Source organism: Somniosus microcephalus, chromosome 22, assembly GCF_052327205.1.
Source record: "Somniosus microcephalus isolate GS21.2 chromosome 22, FLI_Smic_1.0, whole genome shotgun sequence".
Lineage (NCBI taxonomy): Eukaryota > Metazoa > Chordata > Chondrichthyes > Squaliformes > Somniosidae > Somniosus > Somniosus microcephalus.
The window spans coordinates 33,186,892-33,209,357 of NC_141008.1; the positions used below are offsets into that span (position 1 = coordinate 33,186,892).

Below are 22,466 nucleotides of genomic sequence, written 5' to 3' on the forward strand. Positions count from 1 at the left end.
GATAGGATGAAGCTCTCTGCTCTCTTTTCATTCTGTAACATTCCTTTATGGGTTATTTTTGCACAGAGTTAACCCAGTTCCTAGTGGGTGCGGCACAGCACAAACCTGCTCCTCAATGTAGTGCGAATTGGCTGTAAGTTGACAACCTCACTTGGAAAGGCTGCAATGCTGATTAGTCTATGAAATGAGCCAGTGGGGAGCAGGATAAAAAACATCTCCATCTCCTATTGGGTATTTCTGGAGCTGCACTGTTCTTTGTGGTACGATAGCAAAATACTGCAGATGCTGGAAATCCGAAATAACAACAGAAAATGCTGAAAAAACTCAGCAGGCCAGGCAACATCCGTGTTCTGATGTCTTCAGCCTTGCATGCCCCCTTAGTGCTAACATGTCACAGAGGATCAGGCGAGAGTGCAGCAAAGATGGGTCAATGATGGATCAGCCTTGTCTTGTTTTCATGTAATGGATGCTTTACACTTCTGCTCCAGGTCCGAGAGGTGTCCAACAAAATATTCAAAACACCCAATGAAAACGTGTCCTTGGATTCAGAAGCAAGCAATTTGTTTATGCAGTGGGGTCAGTGGATTGATCACGACATGAGTTTAAGCCCTGTATCTGGCAGCCTCCAAACCTTCAACGATAGCATCAACTGTAAAACAACTTGTATTCAGAAAAGCCCTTGTTTCCCAATTAAGGTGAGACCTCCATTCTGTTTCATTCTGGCATAATGGCCCAGAAATTCGGGTCGAGGGCTTCCCGCGGGTGTAAGCCACTGACCTGCACTTGCCTTGCGCGCCGGCCGTTGCGCTGTGGGCCCCCGTGGAATTGCGATCCTGGGCCTGCTCCAGCTGCCGGCGCGCAGTGCTTGCGTATCCCAGGGGCGCAGTTAGTTCGATGCGTCCCCTGGGATCACGTGGGCCATGGGGAGCCAATCGGAGCAGGGAATGCTTCATTCATAAGTTTGGCAGGAAGTGTTGTCAAACTTATAAATACTATAAGCCCCAAAACATCACTAAATCTTCAAATAATTTTTTTTTTTTTAAATCAAATTTTTTAAATAAACTATAAATTACATGAAATAACTATTTTAAACAATAATTTAAATTTTTGAAAAAAATAATTTTATTTTCTAACGGGGCTAAAAATAAACTTACCTTTCTTTAAAGTATTTAAAAATAATAAACCTGTGGAAAAAATGTTTTAATTTTAATTAATTCACCACTTACCTTGTAAAAAGCAGGCCTTGCGACTGCTTTTTATATGTGTAACTTCTGGAGACTTACCTTCCCGGGAAAACCTGCAAAAAAAATGTAAGTTCGATGCGCACGCACAGCCTCTCCTGCGCACGCATTCGACCTCTGAACCCCTTCTTTCAGGGGAACGGAAGTGCCGGTTTTCCGCGCATGCGCAGTGCATGCAGGAAACTGGCACTTCCATTGGGCTTACGGGTGAGTACCCCGTGCGTACTCACCCATGGAGACCCGAATTTCTGGGCCAATGTTTGAGTTTTTGCTGTTGTGTCCCGGATAGTACGAAAGAAATCCTGGATCAACAATCTATCCATATGCTATTGTACAAAAAGGTCCCACAAACAAGAAATTAATAAGCGACCAAATGATCTGTTTTTAGTGATGTTGATTGAAGGATTGTCTTCCCCAGGATAGGCTAAAAATTCCTCTTATGTGGTTAAGGAAGAGGGAGCTAATTTACAGCGACCTCTCAGGACACCAAGAAAACTCCGCGTTCTTCTCAAGATGGTGCCATTGAATCTTTTACATCCACCTGAGCTGTTGGATGGGGCTCCGATTGGCTCGGGGTTCATCGGGAGGGGAGAGCTGTGGGGATCGGCAGTGATTGGTGGGGGGACATCGGTGTTCGTCAGTGGCCAGCGATCTTTGAATGTGGGATCGGGAGGAGCACCCGTGCTTCTCCTGGTTCCACATTCAGGTAAGTATATTATAAAACTGATCTTATTGTTTGTGGCTTAACAGCCGGTCCCTTTAAGCACAGCCTGATAGGCTGCTTGTAGCCCTGGATTTCCTGAGTGCAGCTAGTGCCGGCTGCCTCAGGGCAGACTAATTGTACAGTGGGAGGTCAAACAGGCACCGGGCCCCTTATTTGCAAACGCAGAGGGTCTAACATCTGTTTCAGGTGTGGGCGACGCACACCGATTTTTTAGCCTTTACTAATATGGCGGGCAGCGCACCTCCACCTCGTAATAAGCGCGTGCTTTCTGCTCGCTATATTGGAGGCTTAGCGCCCGAGAAAACTTTGCTGCATGGCCGAATTTCTAGTCCACTGACTCCAGACAGAGCTTCTTCCAGTTACCACCACACTCTGTGCTCTACTCCTCAACCAGTTTATAGTCTAACCAGCTAACCTGCCACTAACCTGATGAGCCTTAACTATTTCTAAAATTGTTGTGGACCTTTACTGACAGATACCTCCAGGTGACACCAGGATCAATGATACTAAGACGTGCATGCCTTTCTTCCGATCGGCTCCGGCGTGTGGCAGTGGTGAACTCGGCTCATTGTTTGGAGATGTTAACACTCGTCAGCAGATCAACTCTATCACCACTTTCCTCGATGTGAATGAAGTCTATGGCAGCACAGAGTGTCTGGCCAACAAACTCAGAAACCTCACCAACGAGCTTGGCCTGTTGGCTTTCAATGAGGAATTCTCTGACAATGGACTAGAATATTTACCATTTAATAATATTTCAAGTAATCTTTGTGGAAGCATGGGGGAAAGTTGTGTCACCAGTCAAAATTCAACTCCATGTTTTATATCTGGTGAGTAACGGCTGGATAAAGAAATCCTGTCACATGCCACCTTCATACGGGTCATTCCTTTCACATTTCCCTGCAATTGTTTAACACAGATCCAAGGAATTTAGATTGAAAGGTGTTAGGAAATATTAGCCGAGAAATTGGTTGACAGGCTTAAAACAGGTGCCAAGGCATCCAATGTGGTGGGCTGAGTGAACATTCCGTGCTGGAAGTGCATGGTTCTTCCTTTATGAACCCAATGATATAAAGTATTATGGAGAAATGAGAGCATATGTACCCTTTTGAGGAGAATGAAAAGTAATTGATAGACAGAAGATAGAGAGTGGGTAAACCAGAAAGAGAGACCCCCCTAGAGAGGTGTGGGAAGAGAGGGATGGACCATCTTGAGGGGGGCAACAAAAATAGGAAAACACCCTGTGTTGGTGCAGGGAGAGAAAAACAGAGAGATCCAATTAGGCAGAGGAGGGGCAGAAGAAAAGGGAAGTAACTCCTGCTAAGTGAGGGGCGAAATAGAAAGTGGAAGAAGACTTTGAGCAGGAGGAAAGAGGAGGGAGAGCTGCACTATTGCATATTGGGAAGAGAGGATAACTCTTCTGGGAGGAGGAGCCACGTTTGGTGTTGGGATTGGCAAGTCCCATTACAAAAGAACGAGCTGCTTCGACTCACCACAAACAATGCCAAGGATGATCCACTGTATTATCAGTGTGGTAGCACCATCTCATTGTTCAGATGGGATCTTTAATTCTCCCTGAGCTTCATCCTCATGCTTCACGAAGCTATTGACCTTCCCGATCATACTGCACCCTGTAACCCATGCTCAGGTGCCTGTTCTAGTGGGTATTTCTCTGTGTGGTTGTCCTCCTTCATTAACAGTATGAAGGTAACGCTTGTCAACGGCAATCATTTTCACCACAGGTGATGTACGTACGAACGAACACCTTGGGCTGTTATCATTCCATATGATATTTCATCGGGAACACAATCGCATAGCGAGAGAGTTGAAGAGATTGAACCCGCACTGGAGTGGAGATACAACCTACCAAGAAGCGAGAAAAATCATGGGAGCTTTTCATCAGGTAGCGAAAATAACTGGTAAACTAGTGGTTATGCTACTGACCGACTAATGTCTAAATCTCACCATAGCAAGTTGTGAAACTGAATTTAATAAATCTGGTCATTTGTGGCTAATACCAGATTTTGTTTTTTCCAAACCCAACCTTCAGGAAAGGGTCCAGTCACCCTTACCAGGTCTGGCCTACATGTGACGCCAGTCCCACACTAAGTGGTTGACTCTTACTGTCCTCAGTGAAACTAAGGCTAGGCAATAAATACTGCCTTGCCAGTATTACCCACATCCCAAGAACAAATAAGCCAAAATATAAGGACATGCTTTACTCAGTGACTGAAATTGGTTTCACTGAGGATTGCGTTTGCCATTTTTTTGATCAAACCCTGTTATATTTTCAGTCCCTTCATATTGTTGTATGAGGTGTTGGTCTGACTCTAGTGAGGTCTATGGTCACCTGATCATAGGAAGAAGATACAGAGGGAACAATAAAGAGGATTCTGGCTGTGTCTTGAGGAAAGGCTAAGGAAGTTAAATGTGTTTTCTTTGGTGAAAAAGACATTTCAAGGTGACCGAGATGAAAATTATGAAGGGAATTGGCAAACCTGATCCAGGCAAGCTGCTCATTATGCTTCAAGGTTCAATCCCAGAAGACGCAAGTTAAAAATAAAGAAGTTAAGAGTAAGAAGGGCAGTGAGGTGAAACTTTTTCACAAAAAGATTAATGGAGTTGTGGATTAAGCTACCAGGGAAGGACATTGAAGTGGACAGAGGGAGGGGTGTCCCTGTTCAGGGGTCAGGCAGTGGGGTGCCCCTGTTCTGGTGTCAGACAGTGGGGTGCCCCTGTTCAGGGGTCAGGCAGCGGGGTGCCCCTGTTCAGGGGTCAGACAGTAGGGTGCCCCTGTTCAGGGGTCAGGCAGTGGGGTTGCCCCTGTTCTGGGGTCAGGCAGTGGGGTTGCCCCTGTTCTGGGGTCAGACAGTGGGTTGTCCCTGTTCAGGGATCAGGCAGTGAGGTGCCCCTCTTCTGGGGTCAGACAGTGGGGTGTCCCCGTTCTGGGGTCAGGCAGTGGGCTGCCCCTGTTTTGGGGTCAGAGAGTGAGGTGCCCCTGTTCTGGGGTCAGACAGTGGGGTGCCCCTGTTCTGGGGTCAGACTGTGAGGTGCCCCTGTCCTGGGCTCAGACAGTGGGGTGCCCCTGTTCTGGGGTCAGACAGTGAGGTGCCCCTGTTTTGGGGTCAGAGAGTGAGGTGCCCCTGTTCTGGGGTCAGACAGTGGGGTGCCCCTGTTCTGGGGTCAGACTGTGAGGTGCCCCTGTCCTGGGCTCAGACAGTGGGGTGCCCCTGTTCTGGAGTCAGACAGTGAGGTGCCCCTGTTCTGGGGTCAGAGAGTGAGGTGCCCCTGTTCTGGGGTCAGACAGTGAGGTGCCCCTGTTCTGGGGTCAGAGAGTGCGGTGCCCCTGTTCTGGGGTCAGACAGCGGGGTGCCCCTGTTCTGGGGTCAGACAGTGGGGTGCCCCTGTTCTGGGGTCAGACAGCGGGGTGCCCCTGTTCTGGGGTCGGGTGGCCTGTTGTATTCAGGTGATATCTTCTTGCTGACGTAGAAGGTTGGTCTACATGAGACCCACTTAGCGGGGCATGAATGGAGACAACCTATTAATTGAGACTTCTGGTACCGGATTATTGTTTTCTGAACTCCATTACTAGCCCAGGTCCCAGGGTGAAAGGGCAATTTTCTGTCACACTCGCTCCCAGACCCCAGCAGTGGCAGAAGCCTTGAATCCCTCTGTCTGGGCCAGACCTGTAGCCAATGCACAGAGGTGAAGAGATCTTTGTCGAACAGAATATTTACTGATCCCTTTTGAGTTTATTGTTTTCAGATCAAACTACACTGAATGGTGACTTTTCTCACTGCTGCAGATAATAAATCACAGAGACTATGTTCCCCTGGTAATCGGGAAGGATGCAACACAGAAATATTTACCAGCTTACAGAGGCTACGATGAGTTTGTAGATCCCAGTATTGCCAATGTTTTCTCAACGGCAGCTTTCCGATTCGGACATCTCACCATTCAGCCAACACTGTTCCGCCTTGGTGAAAACTACCAGGAGCACCCCGAGTACAAAAACCTGCTCCTGCACCAGACTTTCTTCACTCCCTGGAGACTGGTAAGGGAAGGTAGGTAACAACCTTTAATATTACTGTAGCATACTCGACCTGAGACATTGGACTGAGAGCAGGGTTGGACTTCATTTATGGGCACCTGGTGTGGTGTTTTCAGTAACTAGATTCTAGCTGCGAGTGAATAAGGTGTAGGATATGGAGCTGAATATTAAAGTGCCTATTTTTCCTGGCCCTCTTTGCCCCAGCAGTAGGCAGGAGCAGTACACCCAAAGTACACTGTTCCAAGCCAATTGACATCGTTAAGAACTTGTTAAAAGGTACTTAAACACCATTTTCCCAGGTACATACCATTTTTCCAGCTTTTTCACGAGGTTCCCGGCACTCGGGAATCACATCAGGTAAGTCGGTCGGGTTCTCAATGACTCTCCATTCCTCTGAATAGTTGACAGCTGCAAAAGTGGTATAAAAGCTCCCATTTCACAGCTGTTCACTTTCCAATCTGAGAAGCTGGAGCCTTTAAGATTTGGAATGGACTTTTCAGCTTTATGCAGGTTGGAAGTGTTTGGAGTAAATTCTCTATCCACTGTCACCTCCTTGGAGCAACCTCTCTCACCATTGACAGATAAGAACATAAGAACATAAGAAATAGGAGCAGGAATAGGCCACTTGGCCCCTCGAGCCTGCTCCGCCATTCAATAAGATCATGGCTGATCTTGGGCTCAAAACCACTTCCCCGCCCACTCCCCATAACCCTTCATTCCTTTATCTTGCAAAAATGTGTCTATCTCCACCTTAAATGTATTTAATGACCCAGCCTCCACAGCTCTCTGGGGCAGAGAATTCCACTGATTTACAACCCTTTTGAGAGAAGAAATTCCTGCTCATCTCAGTTCTAAAAGGACGACCCTTTATTCTAAAACTGTGCCCCCATGTTCCACGAGATGAAACATCCTCTCTGCATCTACCTTGTCGTGCCCCCTCAGTAGCTTATATGTTTCAATAAGATCACCTCTCATTCTTCTGTCATCTCAATTTCAGCTGCCATCTATTCCATCAGTATCGGTGCCCTTGAAAAAATGTCACCTTAGCCCTCAGAATCTCACCATGATCAGCCCCAACACCAATATCACCAGGCACGCCAGCATCACCAACAACAACACCAGCCTTCTCCACAATCACTTGATGCTGGACAGGACACAGGGCATCAGCAACCAACAACATCGCTGCCTGGAACACCAGGGATGGCCTCACCATGGCCAGATTTACTTCACTTGACGCTGTTTACTTCACTTGACGCTGTACACTCTGGCTGTGCCAGGTTGGCACCACCACACGCCAACACCATAAAGCAGTCCTACAATGCCCAAGCCATCCCTTTCATACTCATCGCCATTGCGGGGGTACCTCACCATTCACTACAACTCACTAAGCCACCTCCAAAGGTGCACACAAATCTGTCCAAGAACGCAAAGTGTTGAAAATAAAGATTTTGATGTTTGGCAACACATCAACAGAAACTTTACATGAACATTGGCTAAAAGACCCAAGTGTCTACCCTTGTGTGTTGTTAGTTGGTATGATTGGACAAGGATGAGGGTGAGTGTGAGGGGTGGCTAGTGAGATGGGGAAGTGATAATGTAGATAGAGAGAGAGGGATGGGTGGAGGTGCAAGCTAAGTTGTGTGAGTAAGGATGTACAGGAGTAGGGTAGGGAAGGCAGAGTGATGGGGATGTGATGAGAGGCATAGCAGGATAAGGTTGAGTGTGGCTTTGCAGTAATGTTTCATGATCTACTGAGATCATTGAAAGGTTTGAGCCACTGCGGCCAGGTCCTCCTGATGACATTCCTGCTTGTGCCCTCCTGTGCAACGTGCAACCAGGCTGCGTTGGAGGGAGTCATGGGAGAGCCTGGGTGCAGCCTTGCACCTTTCTATGGTGCTTGTCAGTGTTTGTAGAACCTCAATGCTGCAGAGCACTAACAGTACAACTGTCAAAATGAATCAAACCCGCTTCCTTTTAATTGGCTGGGAATGTCGCAGGGCGGGCTTAACAAGCCCAATCAAGGTAAAATCACTTCAACAGAGCGGGATGGAGCCAGGAGTGGGGTCACAGTCCACCACCTACCTCAGCCGCACTGGGCCTGTCTCGGTGTAATGATCAATAACATGTCATTCTATAGTGGACACTAGGTGGAGCCGTAGAGCTGTATATAGCTGTATGTATAAGACTACACTACCCAGCTGTATATATATTAAGACTACATTACCCATGAGGCACTAGGCTACCCACAAGGCAACAGTCAAGATGGCAGCCTGCACACAGGAGCACACATGCTGCATCTCTACAGATACTGTACCTAGAGAACGTGTACTGAATAAATGACTAGCTAGAAGCTAGCTGTGTTCATAATAAGAATGTCTAGTTATTAATGAACATAAGATGGTACCAGGATGGTGAAGATCTGCTGAAAATTGTGAAAAGCGACATGGAGAATTTGAAGCCACCAGAGCGTTTGAATCTCACAGGAAAAAATCGACTACAATTGGCAGACTTTTAAACAGCAATTCGAACTCTACATTGCAGCCATCGGATTCGGTATGAAGCCAGACGCAAGGAAGATAGCGTTGCTGCTTACGGTTGCAGGCCCACAGGCGATAGAGGTATTTAATACATTTGTATTTAATCCAGCGGAGAACAGAAAAAAATTAGAAGATATGCTAAAAAAATTTGATGCACATTGCTCTCCCAAAAAGAATGAGACGTATGAAAGATACATCTTCCGTTCTCGGACACAGCAACAAAATGAGACTTTTGATAGCTTTATAACTGATCTGAAACTGAAAGCACAGACATGTAATTTCTCTGAGCTGAAATCATCCATGATTCGTGACCAGATTGTGCTTGGTATTCATGATAAAAAAGTCAGGGAACGTCTGTTGAGAGAAACCGAGCTAAATTTGGAAAATGCAGTGAAAATATGCCAAGCCAGTGAATTAGCTCGAAAGCACGCGAAGACTTTCAGTGAAATCAATAATGATGCGATTTTAATGAGTGAAAATGCTGCTGTCGGTGCTGTGTCCTACAAGGGGAAGAAACGTGGGCAGAACAGAAATGAAAAGCAATCGGAGGATGAAATTTTTAATTGTAAACGCTGTGGTTACAAACACCAGTTAAGACAATGCCCAGCATTTGGAAAAATGTGCACAAAGTGTAATGGAAAGAATCACTTTGCCAAACAATGCTTTTCAAAAGTAAAAACAACGAAAGGGCAACAAGTTAATGTGATTGAGGACACTAATTTAAGTGAGATTTTTTGTAGGAATGGTGTCATGTGACGATATCAAAAAAGATACAGAAAATGTGCAGCCCTCAGAAATGGACAATGCTGAACATAAAGTCAATGCAGTAAAAGTGGACAAATGGATGATCCCACTGCAGATAAATGGAGCATTAGTTACATTGAAACTGGACACTGGGGCAAAAGCAAACTTAATCAGTATGAGTGACATAAAAAATATGAAAGAAAAGCCCAAAATACAGAAAAAGTCAGTACTACTGAAGGACTATAATGGACAGAAAATAGATAGCTTAGGTGTATGCAGACTTAAAGTGACAGTCAAAGACAAAGTGCATCATCTCATGTTTTCTGTTGTGGCTGAAAGACTTGATTCGATACTAGGTGACAAAGCTTGTGAGGACTTAGAACTGGTCAAAAGAGTCTACCGTATAAACTGTGCCATAAGCAGACCAGATGACTCAGGTGATGAAGCAGAGAGCCCATCAAGGATGAAAAGGCCAAAGGGTATCCATGTCTTCAAAAAGCCTAGTTTCTCCAAGAAGAAAGAAAAAGACTTTAAGGTCAAAGAGAAGCCAAAGGAAGAAAAGCACAAAGAGGAAAAATACAAGGAGAAAAAGTCCAAAGATATAACCGCAGCAGATGTTGTTAAGCAGTGGAAAGAGAAAAAGAAAAAGAAGAAGCCTGCACCAGAGCAGGAAGCAGTTCCGGTGGATACTCCTTCTTCCCTCAGGCCAATCTTTGGTGTTCCATTAGTCGAGGCTGCTGAGAGGACTATGCTGTATGATGGGATCCAGCTGCCAGCAGTTTTTCGAGAGTGCATTGACTACATTGAGAGTTGTGGCATGAAGAGTGAAGGAAACACTGAAACCCTCTCCAAGCAAAGATCGCAAGGAGACCTCGATCTATACAAGAGCAGATTGATGACAATGCCGCAACTGCATCTTGTCATTCACCGCCAGAACAATCTCATGAAGACACATCAGACTTACCCGTGTTGAGAAGATCCACACGTGAAGTAAAAGAGCCTGATAGACTTAATCTTTGAGTACAATGTAAAGCTTTGAAAATGTGTTGACTGTTTTGAAAATGTTTATGTTTATAGAGCACTAACAAAAGTGTTACTGATATTATCTTTATTGTTTTCTTGAAAGTTGATTGATATTGATTTTGTTAAACCTCAAAGAAAGGGGGATGTAACGATCAATAACATGTCATTCTATAGTGGACACTAGGTGGAGCTGTAGAGCTGTATATAGCTGTATGTATAAGACTACACTACCCAGCTGTATATATATTAAGACTACATTACCCATGAGGCACTAGGCTACCCACAAGGCAACAGTCAAGATGGCAGCCTGCACACAGGAGCACACATGCTGCATCTCTACAGATACTGTACCTAGAGAACGTGTACTGAATAAATGACTAGCTAGAAGCTAGCTGTGTTCATAATAAGAATGTCTAGTTATTAATGAACATAAGACTCGGTAGGCGAAATCGCGGTCTTATTCACACACCAACCTGACTAGGGACATATATCACTGATCCTCCATTGCCGCTGGATCCTGGAATACCTAACTAACACCATTATGGGAGCACCATCAGGTCAAGAAGGCCCACCAGATCCACCATTTCAAGACAACTAGAGAAAGGAATAAATACTGCTTTACCACAATTGCCCACATCTTAGAAATCAATTTAATGAAACAGCTTTCACTCCCCCATATACATTACATGAGACAACTTGGGTTTGTGCTTCATAAGTTTGGGAATGCGCTGGTTGTCCCCTCTAAAAATGGGGCAAGATGCTGGTAGAAAATGTGGGCCTGGATAGAGAAAATCATCCATTTTCGGGCAGTTTGACAAGTAAAACAGGCCAAAGAGGTTCTTCATCCAAACTCTGCCCCTAGAAATGGCTGCCCCAGTTTTCTTCCCATGTTCCAGTTGTCACCCTAATCTGTCCACCTGGTATCCATTAAGAGCGCCCCATCTCATTTAAAAGAAGCAGGACTGGTTGCGACCAAGTGTCGCACAATATTTCCGTTCACTTACCACTCCTGAAAATCACCACCACTGTAAAAATGGTGGCGCTGAGCCTGTACAAAGCCCACAGGTGGGAAGAGATTGGTAAGATGTGCGATTCTGCAACACTGTTTTTATTGGGAGTCATTTCCATTACTTTAAGCTGCAGTTTCTGAGCATTTAAAGTACTTTGTGAAACCTGCTCTTAATCTGAAGGGAAATAATAGATTTCCATCTGGGGATTCCATTGTTCTTGTACTTTGTGGAAGAAGGTGATGAGGACACGAAGGAGGAAAAGATGGAGGCCAGGAGAGTGCAGCATCCTGCACGCAGGCAACACCTGACCTGAAAGTATTTGCGCCACAGAGTCTACAGACAACAGAGGACCTATTGAAAAGGCTGCTTTTCCCCTGACACCAGCACAGGGCTAATGCCAACTGTTGGAACCTGACTGATGGCCTCTTTCCACCAGTGGCTCCACCCTAAATGTGGCTATGAAGGTGAAAACAGCACTTGACTTCTATGCACTCAGATGTTACCAGGCGGCCACTAGTGACATTAGTTACATCAGTCAGTCGGCAGTTAATTGCTGCAGTAGACATGTCTCGAATTCCCCATTAACGACAACAACAACAACTTGTAGTAATATAGCGTCTTTAACATAATAAAACGTCCCAAGGCGCTGCACAGGAGTATTTTAAGACAAAAATAATTTGACACCAATCCATATAAAGATATAAATTAGGGCAGATGACCAAAAGCTTGGTCAAAGAAGTCGGTTTTAAGGAGCGTCTTAAAGGAGGAAAGAGAGGTAGCGAGGCGGACAGGTTTAGGCAGGGAATTCCAGAGCTGAGGGCCTCGGCAACAGAAGGCACGGCCACCAAAGGTTGAGCGATTATAATCAGGGATGCTCAAGAGGGCAGAATTAGAGGAATGCAGATATCTCGAGGGGTTGTGGGTCTGAAGGAGATTATATGAGATAGGAAGGGGTGAGGCCATGGAGGAATTTGAAAACAAGGGTGAGAATTTTGAAATCAAGGCGCTGCTTAACCGGGAGCCAATGTAGGTCAGCGAGCACAGGGGTGATGGGTAAGTGGGACTTGGTGTGAGTTAGGACACGGGAAGCCGAGTTTTGGATGACCTCAAGTTTACATAGGGTGGAATGTGGGAGGCCGGCCAGGAGTGTGTTGGAATAGTCAAGTCTAGAGGTAACAAAGGCATGGATGAGTGTTTCAGTGGCGGATGAGCTGAGGCGAGGGCGGAGACAGGCGATTTTACAGAGGTGGAAGTAAGCGGTCTTTGTTATGCTGCGGATATGTGGTCGGAAGCTCATTTCAGGGTCAAATATGACACCAAGGTTACGAACAGTGTGGTTCAGCCTCTGACAGATGTTAGGAAGTGGGATGGAGTCAGTGGCTAGGGAACGGAGTTTGTGGTGGGGATCGAAAACAATGGCTTCGATCTTCCCAATATTTAATTGGAGAAAATTTCTGCTCATCCAGAACTGTATGTCGGAGAAGCAGTCTGACAATTTAGACAGCGTGGTGGGGTTGAGAGAAGAGGTAGTGAGGTAGAGCTGGGTGTCGTCAGCGTACATGTGGAAACTGATGCTGTGTTTTCAGATGATGTCACCAAGGGGCAACATGTACATGAGAAATAGGAGGGGGCCAAGGATAAATCCTTGGGGGATACCAGAGGTAATGATGCGGGAGTGGGAAGAGATGCCATTGCAGGTGATTCTCTGGTTACGGTTAGATAGATAAGAATGGAAACAGGTGAGTGCAGTCCCACCCAGCTGGAAGATGGTGGAGAGGCATTGGAGAAGGATGGAGTGGTCAACCATGTCAAAGTCTGGAGACAAGCCAAGAAGGATGAGGAGGGATAGATTACACTTGTCACAGTCACAAAGGATGTCATTTGTGACTTTGATGAGAGCCGTTTCGGTACTATGGCAAGGGCGGAAACCTGATTGGAGGGATTCAATCAGGGAATTGCGGGAAAGATGGGCATGGATTTGGGAGGCGACAACATGTTCAAGGACTTTGGCGAGGAAAGGGAGGTTGGAGATGGGGCGGTAGTTTGCAAGGACGGGGGGATCAAGGTTTGTTTTTTTGTGGAGGGGGTGATGACAGCAGATTTGAGGGAGAGGGGGACAGTACCTGAGGAGAGAGAACCATTAACAATATCAGCTAACATGGGAGCCAGAAAAGGAGAAGTTGGGTGGTCAGCAGTTTGGTGGGAATAAGGTCGAGGGAGCAGGAGGTGGGTCTCATGGGCAAGATGAGCGCAGAGAGGTCATGAGGGGAGATCGGAGAGAAACTGGAGAAAGATATAAGTTCAGGGCTAGGGCGGGGGGGGGACCTTAGAGGAAGTTTGGCCCAGTGGGCATGGGAAAGGAAGGGAAGTGGCAGCTGAATGGATGGTCTCAATCTTAGAGACAAAGATATCCATGAGCTCCTCACACTTGTTATCGGAGGTGAGGGTGGAGGAGACAGGGGAGAGGGGTTTAAGAAGATGGTTAGCAGTAGAGAATAGGAGCTGGGGTTTATCTTTGCATTCCAGAATGATTCTGGAATAGTGAGCAATTTTGGCGGACGAGAGCAGGACCCGATAATGCTTTATGTGGTCCAGCCAGATCTGCCGGTGAATGGCTAAACCAATTGTCCGCCATATCCATCCAAGCCTGCGTCCCTTGGACTTAAGGGAGTGACGATGAGGGCCGTACCAGGGGAAACGGCCAGGGTGAGAGAGGGTAATTGTTTTAGTGGGGACTAGGGCATCAAAGTTAGTAGTGAGGGTGCGGTTAAGCAGATCGGTAGCTGCAGAAATGTCATGGTGAATGGAGGGCCAGAGGCTGGATAAATGGGATTTCATCACTGCAGTTGTAAGAGAGTTGGGAGAGAGTTTTTTCCAGGGCCGGACACAGAAGGAAATATAGTTGGGGGGGAGGGGGGATGGGTGGAAGGGGGATGTGGGTGGAGAACGATACGAGGAAATGGTCAGAGATTAAGGGACCGCTCTAAATTCATTCAGCTCCATAGAGACCCAAAAAAGCGGAGAGAGAGACGTCAAATTCTTCCATGTGGTTGGTTTCCCACAAGTGCAGGTTGTCACTGATACCACCCCAGTGGCTACAAAGGCCCTGGTCTGGAAGTCCCATCAGCTTGATCAATGGGAAGAGATTTCATTCCCCCAGCGTCCAGATAGTGAATGATATTTGGCACCTAATTATGCCTGTCTATGCATGCTACCTGGGAATAGAAATGATGCATTTATTTTCAGGCTGCACTGCTCAGGCACAGATGTGACTGGGGGCTTGATAGAAGACCAGGGGTGCCCAGTTTAGCCTTGGCTGATGACACCTTTTCAGAATCCACGGTCAGCTGCTGGTGAGATCATGTAAATGGACAGAAATCCCAGTCTGTCATTTAACCAACAAGGTCAGGAAAATACAGGCCAAGATTCTGCATGTTTCACTTTGAACATTGCAGCCTGTGGGATAACAGCAGTTCAGGCCACTCTTTTACAGTAATTAACAAGAGAAGATTTTAACCCAAATCCCAGCCTCTGGAAGTTCAGGTGCTTTTCATTTGCTCTGTGTTGGATCTGGTTTCCTCCACTGCTGCCTTCAACATGTTACCTACATTTTTGACAAGTGTCACACCCTTCTCGTACAGTCTGGTTTGGTTTTAGAGTTCATGTTTCTCATGGAGCACACCAAACTCCTGTGTTATTGGAAATAAAAACAGAAAATGCTGGAAATACTCAGCAGGTCAGGCAGCATCTGTGGAGAGAGAAACAGAGTTAACGTTTCAGGTCAATGACCCTTCGTCAGAACTGGAAAACGTTGGCGATGTAACAGGTTTTTAAGCAAGTGTAGGGGCAGGGAGAGGGGGGAGGGGAGGAAAGAACAAAAGGGAAGGTCTGTGATAGGCTGGAAGGCAGGAGAGATTAAGAGACAAAATGGATGATGGTGCAAGGCAAAAGGAGATGGTAATGGGATAAGTTAAGAAACAAAAGATGAGTCCAGATGAAGTGTAAATGGCAATGGCAGAATGATTGACAGCTGCCATGTGAGAGCGGGAAAAATAATGATAGGGACCGAGGTTGTGGTCTGAAATTGCTGAACCAATGTTGAGTCCAGAATGCTGTAAAGTGTCTAATCGAAAGATGAGGTGCTGTTCCTCGAGCTTACGTTGAGCTTCATTGGAACAGTGTAAGAGGCCGAGGATGGTGAGGTCAGAGTGGGAGTGGAGCAGAAAATTAAAGTGACAGCCGGCCAGAAGCTCAGGGTCACCCTTACGGACTGAACGGAAGTGTTCCGCAAAGCGGTCACCCAATCTGCGTTTGGTCTCCTCATTGTAGAGGAGACCGCATTGTGAGCAGTGAATACAGTATATTAAATTGCAAGAAGTACAAGAAAATCACTGTTTCACCTGGAAGGAGTGTTTGGGGCCCTGATCAGAGAGGAGGTAAAAGGGCAGGTGTTGCATCTCCTGCGCTTGCACAGGAAGGTGCCCGGCAAAGGGGAGGGGTGTTGGGGGTGATAGAGGAGTGCACAAGGATGTTGCGGAGGGAGCGGTCCCTTCAGAATGCTGAAAGGGGAGGTGAGGGGAAGATGTGTTTGGTGGTGGGATCACGCTGGAGGTGGCGGAAATGGCAGAGGATGATCCGTTGAATGTGGAGGCTGGTGGGGTGAAAGGTGAGGACAAGGGGAACCCTATCGTGGTTCCGGGAGGGACGGGAAGGGGTGAGGGCAGAAGTGTGGGAAATAGAACGGACACGGTCAAGGGCCGTGTCAACCACGGTAGAGGGGAATCCTCGGTTGAGCAAAAAGGAAGACATGTCGGAAGCACTAGTATGGAAGGTGGCAGATGCGGCGGAGAGGGAGAAACTGGGAGAATGGAATAGAGTCCTTACAGGAAGCGGGGTAGGAGGAAGTGTAGCCCAGGTAGCTGTGGGAGTCAGTGGGCTTATAGTGACTGTTTGTCAATAAACTATCCCCAGAGATGGAGACAGAGAAGTTGAGGAAGGGAAGAGAAGAGTCGGAGATGGACCATGGGAAGGTGAGGAAAGGGTGGAAATTGGAAGCAAAGCGAATGAAATTTTCTAGTTCAGGGCGAGAGCAGAAAATGGCACCGATACTCCACTCACTTCCTCCAAATTAAAGATGTTGCTATGGGAACCCGCATGGGTCCTAGCTATGCCTGCCTTTTCGTGGGATATGTAGAACATTCTTTGTTCCAGTCCTACTCAGGACCCCTCCCTCACCTCTTTTTCTGGTACATTGATGACTGTATCGGTGCCGTTTCCTGCTCTCGCTCTGAGGAAGGATATACTTGCCTTAGAGGCGGTGCAACGAAGGATCACTAAATCGATTCCTGGATGAGAAGGTTGTCCTAAGGAGTTAGATATATTTCTTAAGGCTAAAGGGATCAAGGGATATGGGGAGAAAGCAGGGACAGGGTACTGAATTTGGATGATCAGCCATGATCTCATTAAATGGCGGAACAGGCTTGAGGGGCCGAATGGCCTACTCCTGCTATCTTCTATGTTTCTATGAGGAGAAATTGAGTAGATTGGGCCTATACTCTCTGGAGTTTAGAAGAAAGTGAGGTGATCTCATTGAAACATATAAGATTCTGAGGGGAATTGACAGGGTAGATGCTGAGAAGTTGTTTCCCCTGGCTGGAGAGTCTAGAACTAAGGGGCATTGTTTCAGGATAAGGGGTTGGCCATTTAAGACTGAGATGACGAGGAATTTCTTCACTCAAAGGGTTGTGAATCTTTGGAATTCTCCACCCCAAAGAGCTGTGGATGCTGAGTCGTTGAGCATATTCAAGGCTGAGATAGATAGATTTTTGGACTCCAGGGGAATCAAGGGATATGGAGATCAGGCAGGAAAGTGAAGTTGAGGTCAAAGATCAGCCATGATCATACTGAATGGTGGAGCAGGCTCGCAGGGCCGTATAGCCTACTCCTGCTCCTAAATCTTATGTTCATCAATGACTCTCTTCTCTGCACAGACAAGGAAAGGATTCTGTTCTGGGTTAAATTGTGTAGAAGCCTCATATCTCAATTCTACTCTGCTGCAAGTTATTGTTTGTTGTGAATGTTCAGCACAGTCAGAACTGACGAATGTATTCCGAGTAAAATCCCAGCCCTTTCCCTTCAGATTCACCTCGGGCTTTGATACAGGACGTCACCTGACAACAGACAGTTACAGTTTACAGCTGTAAAGCAATGAGCCGCTGTCTATCCTCTGACTCCTGGATGTCAAGAGGAAGGGCTGATCTGCAGTGCTGTTCTGTCTTCTATTAATGTTGTTTAGGAATACCAATCTATTCGAGAACATGGCACATCTTGAGTAGCTTGTTTCAATGGTGTTTTTGTTTGGTAATAATTATTGTCACAGACATTTCTGTGCTGCTCGGTTGGAGATCTTTAACTATCGGTCACTCTACCTCCAGCTGCAGGTTAGAGAGTGGGATGAAAAGCTTGTATTAACAAAGTGTGTTTTACTCTGTGTGTGTGTGTGTGTGTGTGTGTGTAAGTGTGTGTGTGTGTAAGTGTGTGTGTGTGTGTAAGTGTGTGTGTGTGTGTGTGTGTGTGTGTGTGTGTAAGTGTAAGAACGTAAGAAATAGGAGCAGGAGTAGGCCATTCGGCCCTTCGAGCCTGCTTCGCCATTCAATGAGATCATGGCTGATCTTCTGCCTCAACTCCATTCACCGGCCCTATCGCCATATCCCTTGATGCCCTTACTAGTCAGAAATCTATCGACTTCTGTTTTGAATATACCCAATGACTGAGCTTCCACAGCCCTCTGGGGTAGAGAATTCCAAAGATTCACCACCCTCTGTGTGAAGTAATTTCTTCTCATCTCAGTCCTGAATGGCCTACCCTTTATTCTGAGGCTGTGGCCCCTGGTTCTAGACTCCCCAGCCAAGGGAAACATTCTCCCAGCATCCACCCTATCAAGCCCTGTAATCATTTTGTATGTTTCAATGAGATCCCCCCTCATTCTTCTGAATTCAAGAGAATACAGGCCTAGTTTACTCAATCTCTTCTCATATGACAGTCCCGCCATCCCAGGAATCAATCTCGTGAACTTTTGTTGCACTCCCTCTATGGCAAGTATATCCTTCCTTAGGTAAGGAGACCAAAATTGTACACAGTACTCCAGGTGTGGTCTCACCAAGGCCCTATATAATTGGAGTAAGACTTCTTTACTCCTGTACTCAAATCCTCTTGTAATGAAGGCCAGCATACCATTTGCCTCCCTAATGGCTTGCTGCACCTGCACATTCGCTTTCAGTGACTCATGTACAAGGACACCCAGGTCCCATTGAGCATCTGCATTCCCCAATCTTTCACCATTTAGGAAATACTCTGCCTTTCTGTTTTTTCTACCAAAGTGGATAATTTCACATTTATCCACATTATGTTCCATCTGCCATGTTTTCGCCCACTCACTGAGCCTGTCGAGACCCCCTTGAAGCCTCTTCACATCCTCTTCGCAACTGACACTGCCACCTAGCTTTGTATCATCAGCAAGTTTGGAAATGTTACATTTAGTCCCCTCATCCAAATCATTGATATAGATTGTGAATAGCTGGGTCCCAAGCACCGATCCTTGCAGTACCCCACTAGTCACAGCCTGCCATCCTGAAAAAGACCCGTTTATTCCTACTCTTTGTTTTCTGTCTGTTAACCAATTCTCAATCCATGCTAGTATATTACCCCCAATTCCATGTGCCCTAATTTTGTTCACCAACCTCTTGTGTGGGACCTTATCAAAGGCCTTCTGAAAATCCAAATACACCACATCTACCGGTTCCCCTTTGTCTACTCCACTAGTTACATCCTGAAAGAACTCTAATAGGTTTGTTAAACAGGATTTCCCTTTCATAAATCCATGTTGACTCTGCCCAATCTTACTATTAGTTTCTAAGTGCCCAGTTATTGCATCCATTATATTAGATTCCAGCATTTTCCCAACTACTGATGTGAGGCTAACAGGTCTGTAGTTCACCTTTTTCTCTCTCCCTCCTTTCTTAAATAGCAGAGTTACATTTGCTATCCTCCAATCTGCGGGAACTGTTCCAGAATCTATAGATTTTTGGAAGATGACAACCAACGTGTCCACTATCCCAATGGCCACCTCTTTCAAAACCCTAGGATGTAGGTCATCCGGTCCTTGGGATTTATCGACTTTTAGTCCCATTAATTTTGCTAGTACTGTTTTTTTACTAATAATAATTTCTTTAAGTTCCTCATTCGTGCCACGCCCTTGGTTTTCTCGTATTTCTGGGAGGCTTTTTGTGTCTTCCTCCGTGAAGACAGAAACAAAATATTTAATTTCTCTCAAATTTCCTCATTCCCCATTATAAATTCTCCTGTCTCTGATTGTAAAGGACTTACATTTAGTCTTTTTCTCTTCACATACCTATAAAAGCTTTTACAATCCATTTTTATATTTTTCGCTAGTTTGTGCTCATATTCCATTTTCCCTTTCTTTATCAATTTCTTGGTCCCCCTTTGCTGATTTCGAAAAAGATCCCAATCCTCAGGCTGACCGCTTTTTCTGGTAACTTCATAAGCTTCCTCCTTTGACTTAATACTAGCTTTAATTTCTTTTGTTAGCCATGGTTGGATCACTTTTCCTTTTGGGTTTTTATGCCCTGGAGGAATCTATGTTTGTTGCAAATTATGTGTGTGTGTGTGTTAGGTGGAGTCGATCCCATCATTCGAGGGTTGTTGGGCAGACCCGCCAAACTGCAGACGCCGGACAAGATGATGCCAGACGAACTACGGGAGAAGCTGTTTAAGTTGACCACTCATTTAGCGCTGGACCTGGCTTCTCTGAATATGCAGCGTTCCCGGGATCATGGAATCCCAGGTAAGAGGAAGGCAACCATAGTGTAGAATATAACGCAAAAAAACATGTTGTTAAAATGCCAGTTAATCCGACAATTTCATTATCTAGAGTCACATTATCACAAAGCCAGCAGGAAAGTATTGGGCTCACTCACAGAGAACAGCTGGTTCACCCCAGTGCTGATGGAAAATGTGAAGAAGGGCTGATGTGAATATTGGTGCCCAGTGTAGGGTAGCAGGGGGCAGGCAGTGGCTGAGGAGCTGGGAAACGCTCCATGGGATCATCTTTCAATCACCAGAGTCTGCGGAAATTGGATCAGACTCACACCTCTGGGTATCTCACCTACTGTCTTAGGTCACATGGCGGACACATCACTGGATCCCTCTGGATCAATAGGGAGCATTTACCAGGAAGTGTTTAGCAGGGAGTGTTTACCAAAGAGCACATAACTGGGATGATTAACTGGAGAATATTTACTAGGGAGTATTTACTGGAATGTATTTAGCAGAAAATATTTACTGGGGACTATTTACAAAGAAGCATTTACCAGTGAGTATTCAAAAGTAATATTTGCTAGAGAGTATTTGCCCTGAAATGTTTACCAGAAATTATTTATTGATGAGTATTTACCAGGGATTATTTACTGGAATATTATAAGATTACCATGGATTAGTTGGTTTCTAGAATACTTGTTTTAGTATCTTATAATCATCAGTAATGGATTTATAATCATGTGTAAGAAATAAATGTAGAAGTCTGTCTTCACAAAGGAGGACAAAAATAACCTCCCAGAGGTGTCGGGGAACATGGGGTCTAATGAGAGGGAGGAATTGAATGAAATCAGTATTTGTAGGGAAATGGTGTTAGGAAAATTGACGGGATTGAAGGCCGATAAATCCCCAGGGCCTGATAATCTACATCCTAGGGTACTTAAGAAAGTGGCCCCAGAAATAGTAGATGCATTGCTGGTCATCTTCCAAAATTCTATAGACTCTGGAACAGTTCCCATGGATTGGAGGATAGCTAATGTAACCCCACTATTTAAGAAGGGTGGTAGAGAGAAAACGGGGAATTATAGACCTGACATTGGTAGTGGGGAAAATGCTAGAGTCCATTATAAAAGATGTAATAACAGCGCACTTGGAAAACAGTGACAGGATCGGACAAAGTCAACATGGATTTACAAAAGGTAAATCATGCTTGACTAATCTACTGGAATTTTTTGAGGATGTAATTGGTAGAATAGATAAGGGAGAGCCAGTGGAGGTGGTGTATTTGAACTTTCAGAATGCTTTCGATAAGGTCCCGCATAAGAGATTAGCGTGTAAAGTTAAAGCACATGGGATTGGGGGTAAGGTACTGTCTTGGATAGAGAACTGGTTGGCAGACAGGAAGCAAAGAGTTGGAATCTCTTTTTCCATGTGGCAGGCAGTGACTAGTGGGGTACCGCAGGGATCGGTGCTAGGACCCCAGCTATTCACAATATATATTAATGATCTAGATGAGGGAACTAGATGTAATATCTTCAAGTTTGCAGATGACACAAAGCTGGGTGGGCATGTGTGCTGTGAGGAGGATGCAGAGAAACTCCAGTACGATTTGGACAGGTTGGGTGATTGGGTAAATGCATGGCAAATGCAGTATAATGTGGATAAATGCGAGGTTATCCATGTTGGTGGCAAAAACAGGAAGACGGATTATTATCTGAATGGCAATAGATTGGGAGAAGGGGAAGTGCAACGAGACCTGGGTGTCCTTGTGCACCAGTCGCTGAAGGTAAGCATGCACGTGCAGCAGGCGGTTAAGAAGGCAAATGGTATGTTGGCCTTCATAGCGAGAGGATTTGAGTACAGGAGCAAGGAGCTGCAGTTGTACAGGGCCTTGGTGAGACCACACCTTGAGTATTGTGTGCAGTTTTGGTCACCTTATCTGAGGAAGGATGCTCTTGCCATGGAGAGAGTGCAGTGAAGATTCACCAGACTGATACCTGGGATGGCAGGAATGACGTATGAGGAGAGATTGGGTCGATTAGGCTTATATTCGCTAGAGTTTAGAAGAATGAGAGGGGATCTCATTGAAACTTATAAAATTCTAACAGGACTAGACAGACTAGATGCAGGAAGGCTGTTCCCGATGGCGGGGGAGTCCAGAACCAGGGGTCACAGTCTAAGGATAAGGGGTAAGCCATTTAGGACAGAGATGAGGAGGAATTTCTTCACCCAGAGAGTGGTGAACCTGTGGAATTGTCTGCCACACGGGGCAGTTGAGGCCAATTGATTAAATATATTCAAGAA

General features: G+C 45.7%; 1 protein-coding gene across 1 annotated transcript in view; it reads left to right on the forward strand.

The window, feature by feature from the left end:
- The window catches only part of LOC147102156 (eosinophil peroxidase-like), a 73,758-nt gene that overhangs the window by 34,226 nt on the left and 17,066 nt on the right, over nt 1-22,466 (forward strand). Inside the window, exons 6-10 of the mRNA XM_085965077.1 lie at nt 489-695; nt 2,441-2,795; nt 3,708-3,868; nt 5,771-6,029; nt 20,023-20,193. Of these exons, the coding sequence (XP_085821203.1) occupies nt 489-695; nt 2,441-2,795; nt 3,708-3,868; nt 5,771-6,029; nt 20,023-20,193 (1,153 nt within the window). The remainder of the gene's footprint in view (nt 1-488; nt 696-2,440; nt 2,796-3,707; nt 3,869-5,770; nt 6,030-20,022; nt 20,194-22,466) is intronic.